The sequence below is a fragment of the Vipera berus genome (assembly GCF_964194415.1).
Source record: "Vipera berus genome assembly, chromosome: 2".
NCBI classification, from domain to species: Eukaryota; Metazoa; Chordata; class Lepidosauria; order Squamata; family Viperidae; genus Vipera; species Vipera berus.
In genome coordinates this window covers 170,448,733-170,465,386 of record NC_138203.1, presented here as the reverse complement: position 1 = coordinate 170,465,386, position 16,654 = coordinate 170,448,733, and the positions used below count along the sequence as shown (strand labels likewise).

Below are 16,654 nucleotides of genomic sequence, written 5' to 3'. Positions count from 1 at the left end.
ACGTTTCTGCAAAAGCCCCTTCTATCTGGTCACCCCTCCAAGGCGGCTCTACGGCCCTTTTAGGACTCCCCAGCGATGCGAAACTGGACATGGAAGACGAAAGCCATCCTCCAGACGTCTATGTCGGCTGGTTTGGCAAACCGGAAGTCGCCAAGTGCCTGAAACTTATAGTACCTGTTGGCTTCCCTGCTGACTTTGGTTGTTGGAATCTGGCAGAAAGTTGTAAGGAGATACTTGTTGAACAATCCATGATCCTTACTTAATGATGGCAGTGGGACTTGCCAGGATTGCCAATGTTAAACAATGCAGTCACACTGCATTTTAGAAATCAAGCATGATGTAATGTGACTATGTCACTTAGCGTTCCCAATACAAATTACTGTTATTAAGTGAGGACTACTCGTAATGTAGAATGGCCTACTTTATGTTTCAGCCAATTTAACCATCAAGAAAACAGGAACTCCAAGTATCTATCCAAGCATGTCTCTTTAGGGCAAATTGGGTAATACAAACTTTCCCAGAGGTTATTAGACTACACATATCGTATTAAACTGTTTGTTAGAACTGATAAGATATCAAATTCAGCAATTGTTGGTGGGTCTCTTACTGTCCATTCAGAGGGAGGTGACCTCATGTGCTCAGAAAGAGTCTAATTAAGAGGTATCATACTTGGAGTTCATCCTGCATTTTCACCCCTCATTCTAACTCTCTTCCCATGAAATCCTTACTCATCTTAGGCTCAAATCCTTACTCAAAATCCGTACTCAACCCAACTCATGAGCAACTGAGGCTCACGAATACTTCAGTGAAATTGTTCATATCAGTTTTTTAAATCAATATAACTAATAACCATGCTTTCCTCTATATTCCCCATTAGAGTACAGTACGTCAAGAGATAGGATGAAATATGTGGAAAATATATTCAATAGGTGAACAAACAGATCCCTTAGATTGCATCAGTTCTTAATTGTTTTGAAATCAAATTCACTGTAGTCTCTTTTTTCAGCAATATCTTGGAATCAATCCATCAACCATTTTCCTGTTTATCCATTACAAGGATCACTGTATTTGTGTAGCATAGAATTTCACATGAATCAAAATGATTTGTTAGCTATCTTGTTAGCAATTGTCAGGGGTAGGCAACCTCGGCTCTTTTATGACTCATGGACTTCAACTCCCAGAATTCCTGAGTCAGCTATGCTGACTCAGGAATTCTGGGAGTTGAAGTCCATGAGTCATAAAAGAGCCGAGATTGCCTACCTGTGGCAATTGTCATGGTACATGACAATGACCTTGAGGGGCGAGGGGGACTGATGTTGCCTAGAAAATGAGTAGACAAAAGACAGAGGAATCCCCTCAGGCTTAACAGTCAGAAGATGAAATTCTCTTATCTGATCATTTCCCAGGTAGCATCTCTTCCCCTCATCCCTCAAGGTCATTGTTAGATACCTTTACAACAATAGATGGAATTTGGAACTCCATATTTGATTGAATTTATCTTATGAAAGTTGTTCACTGATGCCAGAAGAAACAAAAATTGGAAGGTAGAAAAAAGACTAAACTTCAGACATGCTGACAATATCATTTCGGTTGCTGGAAATGAGGAAGACTTAAGGAATCTGTTGTTAAAGTGAAAGTAAGCTGTCCTATTGCTCAACACTGAAAAAAATCGTACAAATCTGCTAACCGCTTGTATTAACTAATGCAAACTGCTGAAAAAGCTAGCCAAAGCAATAACACACATTATCTTCCTAGATTCAAGAATCTACAGGGGTGGTGACTGTCTCCATGAAATAGGGACACCTGCTTCTTGGAGGAAATGTTGACAAATCTAGGCAAAATTTTAAAGTATAGATCGTCCATTTGGTCACGAAGAGTTGGAAGCAAGAGAACAATATCAAAAGTAGCCTTTTGGGCAACCTCCAGATGTCTTGGCCATCAAGTTTGATAATTTAATCATAATCATAATAGTAAAGTTGAAAGGGACCTTGGAGGTCATCTAGTCCAACCCCCTGCTCAGGCAGGAAACCCTATACCATTTCAGACAGAAGAGTATCTTGATGTTTTTGGAGAGTACCAGAGTGAGATACTTTCATTGGTGAAGCAGAATTGTATATTGTATCTTTTTTCAAGGTAAAATGTATTCACATTAGAATAAATAAAATCTAATGTAAATGTAGGTAAACTGATCTGGATTAAATACAAATTACTATAAAGTAGAAGTCAGTTCAAGGTTTGTAAGAGGGAAAACCAAAGGTACATAATTCTTCATTCTTGTATCTGTTTACTTCCAAACATAATCCAAGTTTGGCAATTTGCTCTCTTTGCTTTCATTTTTTTAACCAAATATTTATCATTTTTTTCTTTAGGCAACAAAACATAAGAAAAGTTTAAGAAGTAAGTGCATTTGTGTTTCTATTTTCTTAGGATCCATTAGATATTAACCTCACAGGTTGCTCCAATGGGTCCTGCACTATTTGAAGCCAGTTTCAAGAGATCATTTCAAGAGTAGCTTTGAGGCTCCCATTCCTGTGCCTCCCAGTAAGATCAATTGGGTTAACTGGATGAAAGATAGTCATTTCTCAATAGTAATTACGTAATAAAAATAGCACTATCTTCCTGGTGAGTTGTGTTTCCAAATAGACTAATAAAACATGCAACGTTTTTTTTGTTTCTTAGCAATATTTTAACCGATGCATTTAATTAAATTCTTCTAGTTATCATTAAGATCAAAGGTGATCCATAGGAGATGCTGCACTAAATCATTTTTGAGAAATGAAAGCCACAGTAGGCAGGACCAGATTATGCTTATGAGCAGGGATAGATGGCGAAAACTGTGGGCTTTCTTTGCTTTTTTTTAAAAAAAAACTAAATTAAACTAAATTTAGGACTTGCGCTACAATGTTCAAATGTTTCGTGCCTCAAAATGTCAGAAAATGGTGCCACCAATTTGTAGCAGTTGTGCTTGGAAGAGACTCTAGCTCCAGAAGGGGCTTTGAAGGATATGGGGCAGTAATTGCTCTCTTGTTATTTTCATCTCTATGGCAAAGTGCTTGTTGTGCCATGTTTTGATTTGATGAGTCTTATGGAATTACATGAGAGCTAGTTTAGTGATTAAAGCACTACGCTGTCGTGAGTTCTAGTCCCACCAGTCTCTCTTTGCCAGCCGTAGCAAGAAGGCAAAGGCAAACCACTTCCAAAAATGCTGCCATAAGAACTATACAGACAGTCCTCGACTTACAACAGTTTATTTAGTAATCATTCAAAGCTACAACCGCATTGAAAAAAATGACTTATGACCATTTTTCATACTTACGACTGTTGCAGCATCCCCATGGTCACATGATCAAAATTCAGATGCTTGGCAACTGACTCATGATGGTCAATGTGTCCCAGTGTCACGTGATCAACCTTTGCAACCTTCTGACAAGCAATGTCAATGGGGAAGCCAGATTCAGTTAACAACCGTGTTACTAACTGAACATCTTCACTTAACAATTGTGGCAAGAAAGGTCATACAATGGAGCAAAACTCACTTAACTGTCTTGCTTAGCAACAGAAATGTTGGACTCAAATGTGGTCATAAGTCAAGGACTACCTGTGTTGACTTCTCTAGGCACTTGCCTGGAGTGAAAACTTGACTCAAAGGCACAAAAGAAAGCACTTTCTATTATGTATGCTTTGTTATAAACAGTGCTTTTTTTGTAAAAAAAAAAAAAAAAGGTGCCGGAACTCACACACGTCATACAACCTGCCTTGCCCTACCCTACAAGGTTCCATCCAAAAAAGGTGCCGGAACTCCGTTCTGGGCGTTCTATGAGGAAAAAAGCCCTGGTTATAAACATTTTGATTTGAACAGCATCCTATAGTATACTTATTTTAGATATGTGACATAAAACAAGAGAGTTGAAAAAGAAGCTGAGGGCTTAAATTTATGCTGTCTAGGACATATTTTCCTTATGAGAGCCTTGTTTTTCAGCACTTCCTTGCCAAATCCAGTTGGAACCATTGGAACATTCTGTAATGTACTCTGTAGTTATTTCATTTGGCTCCATTCTCTCTAAATGATTTCCATGTGACTTATTCACAACTGCTGTCTGGGATCTTCCTTAAAGATACAATTTTGAACTTGCTTCAGCTATTGCAGAAATTTTCGACTCATTCCTTTGTCCTGTTTGTTCTAGGTTCCATTGATGATGTCCTTGGTGATCTCCTTGGTGATGATGGTAAAGTGGAAGAAAAATATATAATAGGAGCTTGTGCACGAAGAAGTAGTTTCAAATGCTCTGTTCCATATGCCTTCCCCTCTTTCTTTAGAGTTTGGGTGGAGGCTATTGGAAAGCATGCCATGTCTACATTGATTTATCAGAGGAATTCTGTCTTTTGATCATGACTTTCTCAGTCTTGTCTGCTTTCACAAATAATTTTGTACAAGTGGTATAAAATCCAATTCCATTTCTAATTTGGAGATTTCAGTTTCACACAGCTCCAATCAGCATGGCTACAAAGTTATAATTTATTCATTAATTTAAAAGATTTATATTGTCACCCACCTCATGCACCATAACTCTGGGTGGCTTTCAGTAACATTCAAAAATATCAAAACACAAAATAAAGCCATATCACACAACCAAGCCACCATAACATTCTGATCCCAAATATACATGTGCTGGGCTAATTCCCATTTCGTCCGATACCTGGTCTAAATCCATGTCTTAAGTGCATTATAACATTTGGCTTTGTAATCAAGAGTTGAAACCACATCATTTAAAAACGATGCTACCTTTGTGCTAAACCAAAATTTAACACTATCTACATCGGGAAAAGAAGCTTTTGCAAAACAACACACTCCCACTTTTTCTCACTATTTTACTACAGACAAGAGGAAGAATAAACCAGGACTTGGTTTCACTCTTTGGATTGTTATGTGCAAACATGATATGTAATTTAAAATGAAGTGTCTTGTTCAGATGACCCTTATTTAATAATCGAATGGGTCATTTAAGCTGTAGTCCACATAACCATAAATGTCTGCTGTCATAAATTGCTTCAGGAAAAGGAAAGAAGAGAGGGGCTATATAACTCCAGGGTTTCTCATAAACTTCTATTTATGTATGAATTCTAAATCAGCATATAGGATTATATGCATAGTTTGTGACTGGCTGAGTTCATAAAAAAAGTAAAGGTAAAGGTTCCCCCGCACACGCGTGCTAGTCGTTTCCAACTCTAGGGGCTGGTGCTCATCTCCGTTTCAAAGCCGAAGAGCCAGCGCTTGTCCGAGGACATCTCCGTGGTCATGTGGCTGGCATGACTAGACGCCAAAGGCGCACGGAACGCTGTTACCTTCCCACCGGAGTGGTCCCTATTTTTCTACTTGCATTTTTACGTGCTTTCGAACTGCTAGGTTGGCAGAAGCTGGGACAAGTAACAGGCGCTCACTCTGTTACGCGGCACTCGGGATTCGACCCGCCAAACTGCCGACCTTCTGATCGACAAGCTCAGCGTCCTAACCCACTGAGCCACCGCGTCTGAGTTCATACAACAGGCTAAATCCTAATGTGGTTTATTTGGTTCTGGCTTATTGTGATGAATTCGATGGCTATGACATGTTCAAACCATGGTTAAAAATACATTTTGTATGATGGGACCCAAATTGTGTTCTTTTTGTTCCAGCAGTTACTGTGTTACCAGCGTTGTTTTTAATATGGTCTGTTAATATAGTTCTATGGGCATACTGTCTTTAATTTTGTAAACTATCTTGAGTGCTATTCTAGGGAAAACATGTACCGTAGTTTACATGTTTCTGAATGTACATTTGTACATCACCTACTTAATAGCAGCTATGCAATGAGACAAATATTGAGGTATAGCTAGGGGTACTTATGAACTCCTTCCTTACCTTTTTGGAGCCCAATAATTTACTAATTAACATGTCAGAATAATTCCTCTAGTTGCTGTTCTTCAGTTTTTCATCTTTTATTTATTTATTTATTTTATTTTATTTAGTTACATTTATATACCGCCCTATTCCCTGAGGACTCAGGGCGGTTTACAGGAAATTAAAAATCCACCATACAAAAGTTAATAAAAAAAAACCAAATTAAAAAATATTAAATTGACCCTGTATACTTAAAACCCCAATTAAAAATTTCTCCTCAGCCTGGGCCCGAGAGCTCAAAGAGCCAGGTCTTCAGGCCCCGGCGGAATGATCGGAGGTCGGGGGCAGTCCTCAGCTCCACCGGCAGCTGGTTCCAGAGGGCAGGCGCTCCCACTGAGAAGGCCCTATCCCTGGGTGTCACCCGCCGGCAATCTCTCACCGGCGGCACCCTGAGCAGACCCTCCCTGTGGGAGCGCACTGGGCGAAGGGCGTTTGATGCCGGCAGCAGGTGTTCCCTCAAATAGCCCGGACCCAGGCCATGTAGGGCTTTATAGGTAATAACCAGCACCTTGAATTTCACCCGGAGGGCATCTTGAGAAGTAGTTTGGTCTATGACTAAAATTTCATAGGAACAAGTCATCTCGAAACAGTTCTCTCCATACTGAGTCTGTTTTTAAATCATGTAAGTTTACTCTGTCTCTACTTTGCTGAGAATACCCATTGACTAAAATGCATCTCTTAGAGCAAAGGATACAACCTGTACTTAAATGTCTACATCTTCATCTCTCATTTTAAGATGATATTCCTGCTAATTCAGGCAAACCTGCATCCTTTGGCAGAACAGATGGGAAAGCCAGAGAAATGGTGCCACAGGTCAGCAGAAAGTACGTAATGGCATTGTACTTTGATATTGAGCATATCCAGGTTACAGAATGATGGTGGGACTGACAAAAGGAGTCTTTTGAACTTATTACTACTACCAGAATTATTTTTTCTCTCTCCTCTTTAACATTTCTTGGCTGTGAACTGCAAATGTTCCTGGATCTTTCCTAAGCTGAACTGCTTAATAAAAGTCTTCTAAGCTGAAATGAATTTTGGTAACTCCTCCTTGGTCAAAATGTCTGAGTGATCTAGGGACTTTTGATAAAACTTGTAACAAGTGGCGTTTTGAGGCAGGATCCATTCTTCCCCTCAATCTTTTCCTCTGTATTTTCAGGAGCCTTCTGGATGATGATTTCTTTAGCAAAATGGCTATGGAGGAAGGGGCAGATGTAGAGGTGAGAATATATAACAGTCCAGGTTCTTTGTCTGGTAAATCTGTGCCTGATGGATTACTAGTTGTAGCTAGTAATGATGAGCAATGAATTCTGCTCAGTATGCCCAGATTATTGTCTTAAATGATTGTTGCAGTATTTATTTATTTAACATTTTTCCATTGAAGCCTCATCTATTACTTATTTGTTCATTTCTCAGGAGCCTGATATCTCAGATGTGGATCCAGAAGCTCTTCTAGAGACCTTGAAGGTAAACTAAAGAATATATCTTACAGTGTATAACACCCCTCCCCCCCATTTTACTATGTCTTGCAAATGATGCAAAAACGCTGAGTGCACTCATCAAGAAATGGTTTGTTTGTTTTCAGTTTAGCATTATGTGCAAATGGGAGGTAGGAGTGGGATGGGATAGGAAACCATGATTTGCTGGTATAATGAGCACAGCTCTTGCACAGCATGCTTTGTGAGTATTTGCTTATTGTTTGCTGAAATGTTTTTAGTTTAGCTTTGTGTCTCTTTCATGTTTTTGAACCAGTTAACAAAGGTGCAAAAGATATGCAGCTAAAAATGGACGTAATAGAATCTGTCTTGCCCAAAGAAGCCATAGTCATTGTATTCATCAGAAAGCCAGACCCTAACGTATTTCTGACATGTTAAGTGAGCTATTGTTAAATCATGAACTAGCATACACAAAACATCAATTTAGGTTTTCTCTCTTGTCAGGATATGGATGAGATGGAAGCTGATATTTTGGGCATAAAAAAAAAAAGCGCAAAGTCTCCTCAGAAAGCTGCTAAAGGTATAGGAACAGCAGAGCCTTCGGCTGAGGCAGCAAAAACTAAGACAACAACCAACATAGAAAGAGGTGAGTGTTCTTGCCTTTTGAATCAGTTTTCAAAATGACCGTGATGTCCCGGGACACAATTGTTAATGTATAGACACTATTTTAGATTTAGATTTTATTAGATTTATATACCGCCCTTTTCCCGTAGGACTCAGGGCGGTTTACAGGTATTTAAAACATCAATACAAAAATTAAAAAACAATTAAAAAAGATTAAACTCAGTCCCCGAATAGAAATATAAAAACCCCAATTAAAACTCTCAGCCTGGGCCGGAAAGCTCCAAGAGCCAGGTCTTCCGGTCCCGGCAAAATGAATGAAGGTCGGGGGCAGTCCTAAGCTCCACGGGCAGCTGGTTCCAAAGGGCAGGCACCCCCACAGAGAAGGCCCTCCCCCTGGGTGTTGTCTGCAGGCAGTCTTTTACCGGCGGCACCCTGAGAAGGCCCTCCCTGTGGGAGCGCACAGGATGAAGGGAACCTGATGCCGTTTCCAGTCTGAACTATTAAAATAGGTATTTTTAGTGGTACTTCTTTTTCCATCTTTTTGTCCTTGATGCAATACCTGTGATAAACATTTTACCCTCATTCATTCAACACTAATGCATAAAACCCAGCTGGCACTGTGAAACTGAAATGGGAATACTTTAAAGCTCACCAGGCTGAACTCCTTGAGCAAAATCTGGACATAAATGAGACAAAACTGAATAACATGAGTTTATTGTCTCCTGTTAGTTCCGTAGAGACTGCTAAGGGGCTCTTGATATTTAAAGGGCACTTCTGTGCTATACCCTGGCACCAAGAAAGGTGACCCTCAAAAAAAAAAAAGGCCTTGTATCGATCTAGAAAAGGATCATAGTAGAAAAGCTGCTGCACCTGTGAGGACTATGGCGTGCTTTGGAATAAAACAAAAAGTTGCATAAGAGCACGCAGGGGCTCTCGTATAGCACCTCTCCGCAAATCTATAAAGAGGGTCTGTCTTTTCCTGAGATGGTGTGGCTGTGATTGTCTTCTGCATTTGTAGCTTGATACTGGAAACACGTTTGGTTTAAGGCAGCAGTCCTCAAACTTTGCAGCTTGGTGGCCCAGCTTGGGGGTGGGGAAAGGGGAAACGGACGCTGTGCATGTGAGTGCTCACTGGCCCACTGCTTGTGCAAGTCAAGCTGCAGGCGCACATGTATGCAGAATTATCGCAACATTGTGAATTCTGTAGATTTGCCTTGCCAAGTTTGTGTTGGACTCCATTGGCCATGGCAGCTTGGAATAAAATATCTGAAAGGTATTGAGTTCCTTTATACAGTTCATAAATCTCCGATTAAATCAGCTGTTCTTTAATCAGTGATTCTTTAAATCAGAAAGATTTATATTGATTCAGGGCTTCTTCTTATGTAAGACCTGAAAATTGGTGACAATATCTATTATGCCTTTATTTTATATATTTTTTTAAAAAAACAACAACCCTATAATCTTTATATTCAGGAGACTCTGTAAGTGAAGTCAGTAAGGTTCTTGGTTCTGTTCCCTCTGCTTCCAAACAACTGAAACAACGGCTCTCCCTTGAAGGTAGGAGTCTGCATAGAATATATTTCTAAATTTAGTTGTGAACACAAAGTGAATTTGGAAACACCAGACCTTTATGTGGCAATATTTATATCTGACCAACAACCAGCCCAACTCTGAACTTTTGTTGCTATAAATGTCTATTAAATTCAGAAAGCATAGATAATATTACCCCAATACGAACATTCTCTGCCTGGGGCTTTCTAAATATATTGAATTGCAATCTCACATATTGATTCTGTTCTTTCTTCATTTTCCACCTCCCCCCTCTATTAAATGTGGTGCAGTCCATGAAATCTCCTCCCCCCCTTCTCTCTCTCCCTTTCTCAAATGCCCCCTATACACACACCAATACACATCCATGCACAGACACTATCTAGCACAGGAGCAGTACAGGTAGTCCTTAACTTTCAACAGTTCATTTAGTAACCATTCAAAGTTAACAACAGCACTGAAAAAAGTGACTTATGAATTACCATTTTTCACACTTCGGGCCATGGCAGCATCCCTGTGATCACATGATCAAAATTCAGACACTTGGCAACTGACTCATGCAGTGACCATTGCAGTGTCCCAGCGTCAGATGATTCCCCTTTTGTAACCTTCTCACAAACAAAGTCAACGGAGAAGACAGATTCACTTAACCACCGTGTTACTAACTGAATAACTGCAGTGATTCACTTAACAACTGTGGCCAGAAAGGTCGTAAAATGGGGCAAAACTCACTTAAGAAATGTTTTGCTTAGCACCAGAAATTTTGGGCTCAATTGTGGTTGTAAGTCGAGGACTACCTGTACTGTGTTCTGGAAAGCTTAGAATAAAACAGAAGGTCACAGATTGCCCACCCCAGTTGCAAATGAAAGGGGCACCCTTCCTCTGATGGGTGATGATAATTGGTGATTTATCATGGTGATGAAAGCAAGAAGGATTTGTACTTTGCTTTAATATCTCTTGCAGAAGGATAGAATGAATTGCTTGTGTAGAAAATCATGATCTCCCCATAATATAGGGGGGGAAAAACCTGAATTTTATTGTGGTACATTACAGATAGTTTTTGGTTAATGACTACTTGTTCAGCGGCTATTTGAAGTTATAATGAGTAATACTTAAGACCAGTCATCAAACTTCTGGCGATTCCAGTTCCTCTGCGGTCACATAATTACAATCTGGGCATTTGGGGATAAATCTCCCCTGCCCTGCCACAGCCATTCCCAATCCAGCTACACTCCTGCCGCACCTCACCAGCCTCTCCTACACCTTGCAGCAGCCATCCCAAGCCCTCAATGAGGTCCTGCACTCTGCAGCAGTCACCCCAAGCCCCATCAGCCTTGTGTTGTGCCAGCACCTTGCACACCTTCCTGCAATAGCCACACTAAACTACACTGATGCCATGCCACACCGGCCCTTCAAGCACACTTCTGCACACAGCAGCAGCCACTTGCCAGCACACTAGTTTATCTTCTTAAGATTTAGAACTTCCTTCCAATTTCCTTTCTGATTTTGCTTGTTGGAAGCCAGCAGGAAGTTGTGAGGAGGTCCTTGCTTAATAACCCGTGATCCTTGCTTACTGGCAATACGGTGTGCCAGGATTCCTGTGGCTAAGCAATGCAGTCGTGTGACATCACACTGTAAATTGCTTTACTGAGCAATAGAGATTCCTGTCCCAATTGCAAATGTTAACCAAGGACTACTGTATTTTACTAAAAATCATTTTGTAGTAGCTTCCTTAAACTAGTGAATTGTCTTAATGTATAAGTACCCTAAGAGTATTATGCTGAGTTAACCCTCAAGGTGGTTTGAATTTGGGCCTAATAAATAGGGAAATTTCTGGACTATAAAATCTCCTAATCATAAACCAGCTCTTTTCATTTTCTTCAGCTCTGCTTATTCTGAAATTATTGCTCTCCTGAAGTTCATCGATATGTCCTTCTTCTAGATGTAGATGATCCTTTGGCTGGCCTTCTGTCTGATGACGAAGAGACCCCAGTGAAACAAGCGCATTCCTCTGTCACCAAAACTACTCCAGAAAACAGTGGAACCCCTAATGAGAAAGGTAAAATATGGTTCCAGAACGGTGTTGCTTGAGACTTCTTTGTCTTCTATAAACTGTGGTAAACTTGTCCATGTATTGGATACATCTCTACCCACAGTTCATGGCCACGCTGTTGCTCCTGACCAAAAACAAGAGGAATTAACGTTTGAAGATGATGGAGATGATCTTATGGATGCTCTGGGGTTTGGTGAAACCTCGAAGGCAGAAGTGAAATCTGGCAGGAGGAGTGAAGAGTAAGCTAGACCATTAGGCTTAGATTAAATAGAATTTGCCGCTTTTTAATGAGCTTTAAATGTTTGTTTTTAATTGTTAACCACCTTGAATGCCTTGTACGTAGAAAAGGAAAGCAGGCATTTAAAAAACTAAGGAGTCTCTGTTCAAAATATTTTGTAGAGCATTTTTAATTGCTAGTTTTATTGCACGTCATCCAAAATCACTTTGTGTGAAGTGGGTGGTCGTTTGCATTTGACAAATGATAAAATAAAATGAGCTGCTAATATCTTGATATTACTGGATATGCAAAATGCTACAATAGTTTCACAGTAGGAGTAAATTAAAATGTCTTTCTCTAATTGGCATGGCCAAAAGCCTGGGAAATCTGCCAACTGCATTTCCATTAAATATGAAGGTCAGCTGAATGAAAAAGGATGAATTACAAGCAAATTCATACTATTACCATTGATTTTATTGTACTATCTGCAGCATAACAGAAGGACCAATTAATTAAGAATTAACTAACCTCCTTAAGAAAATTCCAATTGTTGATTATATCACTTAACAACCATTTGTTTAGAGACTGTTCAAAGTTAGTGCTGAAAAAAGTGGCTTATAACTAGTCCTTCTATATACAACCATCCCAGCGTCTTTGCAGTCATTTGGTTGCCACTTGGGCTCTTGGCAACCGTGTCACATTTATAATAGTCACAGCATCCCATAGTCACATGACTGCCATCAATGACTTTCCCAGCTGGCTTCTGATGAGCAACATCAATGGGGAAACTGGCGGGAAGTTGTAAGTTGTCACATGATGTCTCACTCAATGACTGCTGGTGATTTACTTAACAGCTGCAACTGGGACTGCTAGAACTACCATTGCTAAGTGGGTCAATCATGATGTTCTGCTTAACAACTGATTCGCTTAGTGACAAGAGTTGCCAGTTCCAATTAAGGTCATACACTACCTGTATACCAAACAATGCCACAGATCAGTCCTACTTAGGAGGAAAAAGAAGAAAATTTTCCAGTGTAGTCTGTAGATTGCCTCTAACCTCTTATTTGGTATAGAGGGATCAAGACAGACTTTTATGGATTTCTGGAAACTGCCACCAAGTGTTCTAGTTTCTTAGCATCAAGCAGAAAGCACCTACGGTATTCGTTTTCAGTCTGCTGTTTGTCAGCCATGAAGTAAAAGCTGGGATACAAAGTACAAATGCTGAGAAAAGCCATTCTCCTTCTGTCATCCTCACTTTAATTCATAATCTAGTTTGGTTATGATTTTTATTAAAGAAAAGAATCTCGTCCTGCACGAGCAAGGCAAGATGAATTGCTGGATCTAGGAACAGCAAAAAAACTGCTAGAGCGACCAAGAACAGGGGAACCCAAAGAATTCAGGCTGGATAAGAAATATCAGAAGCAGACAGGTAAGAGTGATAGAGACCACCATTATACAAACAGTAGTCTTACTTTTTTGTGGAAGTATTTACGGTGAGTCTTCGGAGAAGGGCGGGATATAAATGGAATTAAAATAAAATAAATAAATAAATAAATAAATTTATCTGCATAAGAAATCTGGAGGAGTGTCTTTTGTTTGAAAAAAGGGGGAAATTATTACCTCATGTGTTTGCTTGATGTTTTACTGGGAGCTCATACATAATGCAAAAAACATTTAGCTGTTTTGGTGGATCAAGAACATTGAAGAACTTCTCCTTGATTCAGATTGAAAAATAATTCTGTGTTTTGCCCTCTTTCCCTTTTTGTTTTGTTTTTGTTCCCAACCTTTGGATGGTTTTATAGAGAACTTTAAAAATGAATTTTTCTCTGACTCTGAAATAAAAATAGGAGATCATAGGGCTAGAAGGGACCTTGGAGGACTTCCAGTCCAACCCGCTACCCAAGGCAGGACCTTATTTTTTTTTTAAATTCCATTTATATCCCACCCTTCTCCGAAGACTCAGGGCGGCTTACAAGCTTAGCAGTAGCTATAATTTTAGTTTTGCTTATATCTTGCATAGTTGTCATTGAAAGATCCATTTTCTGGGTATGAGTTTCTACTTCTAGAAATTGCCATAAGGGATATGGTTGAACAAATCTGGTACTCTTCTGCTATATAATGCCTGTGACATGAGTGAAAGGCCTAACTGATGTACTACCTTGCAACTCGAATACTAAATTTTACTTAACATAAAGCCAGCTAAATTACATAAGGCAGAAAATCTGATGCCATCTGAAATATTACCCTCAAGAGTTAGCCTTTTAAAATCATTAGAAATCTTAAGATTCATCTGTTCATTTGAATGTCGTGTTTTTGTCATTTATGATTTCCAAGCCCCCAAGGCACATGCTTAGGTTATGAATAAGTAATTATCTTCTACTAAAAGTTTTAAATCAGGATTAAACCTCCAAGATTTTAGAGATGTCTAATCCTACCCGGAAAAGTTTCCAAAGATTGAATCTGAGACCTTTTACCCCAAATGTATGAGCTCTTCTTTTTATCCCCTTATTTAAGAATTGGACTGATATCCCAGTGGGGGATTTACAATCTCCACATTATATTTTATCTTCTGTTTAGACCTGTGTTTGTTTGGGCTTCAGTCTGGAGACTCTAAAATTTACAACAACAGCATGAAAGTGGTGTGGTTTCTTTCTTTTCTTTTTTTAAATATCTTAATGCCATTATATAGATAAGGAAGATGCTCTGGGAGATGACTTCACCTTTGGTGCCTACCAGCCTACTATGGCCTCAACTCCAGAGGGACAGAAGTTGAGACGACGGCAGTCTGTCCGGTAATAGTAGGCCAGGTTACCTTTTGATTTTGATCCCCATAAGGCTCTCTTTAAATTTATTTGACCTGGCAAAACTCTTGTAGGTTTTCCTCTGAGAACCTCAGTGACCTGCAAACAGAACAGAGATCAAAGCCTTCCCCTTCAGCATCTAACAGTCCCATACGCAACAAGTCCGGGGCTGACTGGCTGGGGCTGAAAGATGAAGATAGTGACTTGCTACCATCATTCCTACTCAAAGAACCTAGCAAAAGCAGTGCAAAAGGAACCACACCGGATATGCCATCATTTCCTTCAGAAGCTAAGTCTCCTCCTCCTCCTCCTTCTCCTCCTCCTCCTCCACCTACCACTACCCAGGGTCATTTGAGAACCAAACAAGTTATTGAAGAAGTCATTCAGAAGAAAAAAACAGCTGAGGATGATGCCGATACTTGGCTGAATAATGTGTTGTCTAAAAAAAAATCTCAGGCACAGGAGAAAATGAAGAAGAGATCCAGTTCCTTAGATGTTCAGACACATGGGGATCATCCCACCAGGTAAGAGTAGAGAGCTTTTCATTCGTCCGCTTAACATTTTTCAAATCCTGTAAATGAAAAATCTCATTTCCTGTCAAAGGCTGTCAATTACTTTCACAGTCTAAAATAGATTCAATATATCAAGTTGTATATTCCATGTGGGTACTTATGGGAAAGCAACCATTAGTGTTTGACGTGTGGTTCTCCTTCATGACAAATCTTGTAGCTTATACTGGAGGAGTAAAAAAAATAGTTTCTTTAATGCAGGTTTCCAAATCTTGGTGCTCTCCACATGTATTAAACTGATTTATGGAATTCCCATTCAAGGTAGCCAGATCTTTGCTTTAATTAACACATGAAAATTTCATTTCTCATTTTTTTTCTTTTTTTATCAGCCAACAGGTAATCTCCACTCAAGAACAACATCGATCTGCTGCCACATCAGATAAACCTGCCAGATTGGAAGAACTGGAGTAAGAACTTGCATGATAGTTTTTCAAAGGCACCTGATTCAGTGTTTCTCAACCTTAGCAACTTGAAATTTTTTTTTTAATTCCATTTATATCCCGCCCTTCTCCGAAGACTCAGGGCGGCTTACAAGCTTAGCAGTAGCCTTCATTCTATGTATATGCCTGCTTATTAGGGCTTTCACACACACACACACCAAGTGGCATTATTACAAAGTCAGCTTAATTGCCCCCAACAACCTGGGTCCTCATTTTACCTACCTCGGAAGGATGGAAGGCTGAGTCAACCTTGAGCCTGGTGGGACGCGAACCTGCACTAATTGCAGGCAGCAGGTGTTACTTAAGGAGGCATCAGCCCACTGCTCCACCAAGGCTTCAACTCCCAGAATTCTGCAGTATATTGGTGGAAGGGAGCCTTCACACTAGGGCATACTGGGAGTTGAAGTATACACATCTTAATGTTGTTGAGGTTGAGAAATGCTGATCTAACTGACCAAGTGGGAAACAGAATGCTGGATCAAAGACGTATCAGATGTTTGGCTAAATCTGGCAGAACCGTCATTATTTAGCCTTCACCTTTATCGGAGCACTAATGGTGTAAGGGCAAAGACAGGAATACTTTCCCCTCTTTACCCAAAAGGCATTTGGCTCTGGCATCAAAATCATAGGGAACTCCACCACCTGCCGACTACATTATTTTCATGGGCTTCAGATGATTATTTTCACAGCCCTTATTCCAAAAATGAGAAACTGCATTTGATTCCTGTCTAATTAACCTTACCATCCTCTGCTTATTTCAGGTCCTTTGTTCCTTGGGAAGGACCTCAGCAACAAAGTGCTCCTACTTTTCCATCTGATTCCAGGAAAGGGACTCCCTTTGGAGATACAATTTCAAGAGGTAAGATTCAAGCTCCAGCCAAACTACCCAAGAAATGTGCATTCACATTACAGCGGAGTTATCGCTGATAGAGGCATCTAATAATTTTATAACTTGGTCTGTTCTACAGGCTTGTTTTCAAGGCAAGCTGCTTAATTTTCATTGTGGGGGGGAAGGGGGGGGGAAACAATGG

General features: G+C 39.9%; 1 protein-coding gene across 2 annotated transcripts in view; it reads left to right on the top strand.

Annotated features, from left to right (window-relative positions):
* The first annotated feature begins 6,679 nt into the window (after positions 1–6,679).
* The window catches only part of FBF1 (Fas binding factor 1), a 37,181-nt gene continuing 27,206 nt past the window's right edge, over positions 6,680–16,654 (top strand). For both annotated transcript variants that reach the window (XM_081320410.1, XM_081320409.1), the window contains exons 1-12: positions 6,680–6,762; positions 7,095–7,155; positions 7,352–7,402; positions 7,876–8,017; positions 9,469–9,552; positions 11,486–11,602; positions 11,700–11,835; positions 13,109–13,242; positions 14,503–14,605; positions 14,689–15,138; positions 15,513–15,590; positions 16,385–16,482. In XM_081320410.1, coding sequence (XP_081176536.1) covers positions 6,740–6,762; positions 7,095–7,155; positions 7,352–7,402; positions 7,876–8,017; positions 9,469–9,552; positions 11,486–11,602; positions 11,700–11,835; positions 13,109–13,242; positions 14,503–14,605; positions 14,689–15,138; positions 15,513–15,590; positions 16,385–16,482 — 1,477 coding nt within the window. In that variant the 5' untranslated portion in view covers positions 6,680–6,739. The remainder of the gene's footprint in view (positions 6,763–7,094; positions 7,156–7,351; positions 7,403–7,875; positions 8,018–9,468; positions 9,553–11,485; positions 11,603–11,699; positions 11,836–13,108; positions 13,243–14,502; positions 14,606–14,688; positions 15,139–15,512; positions 15,591–16,384; positions 16,483–16,654) is intronic.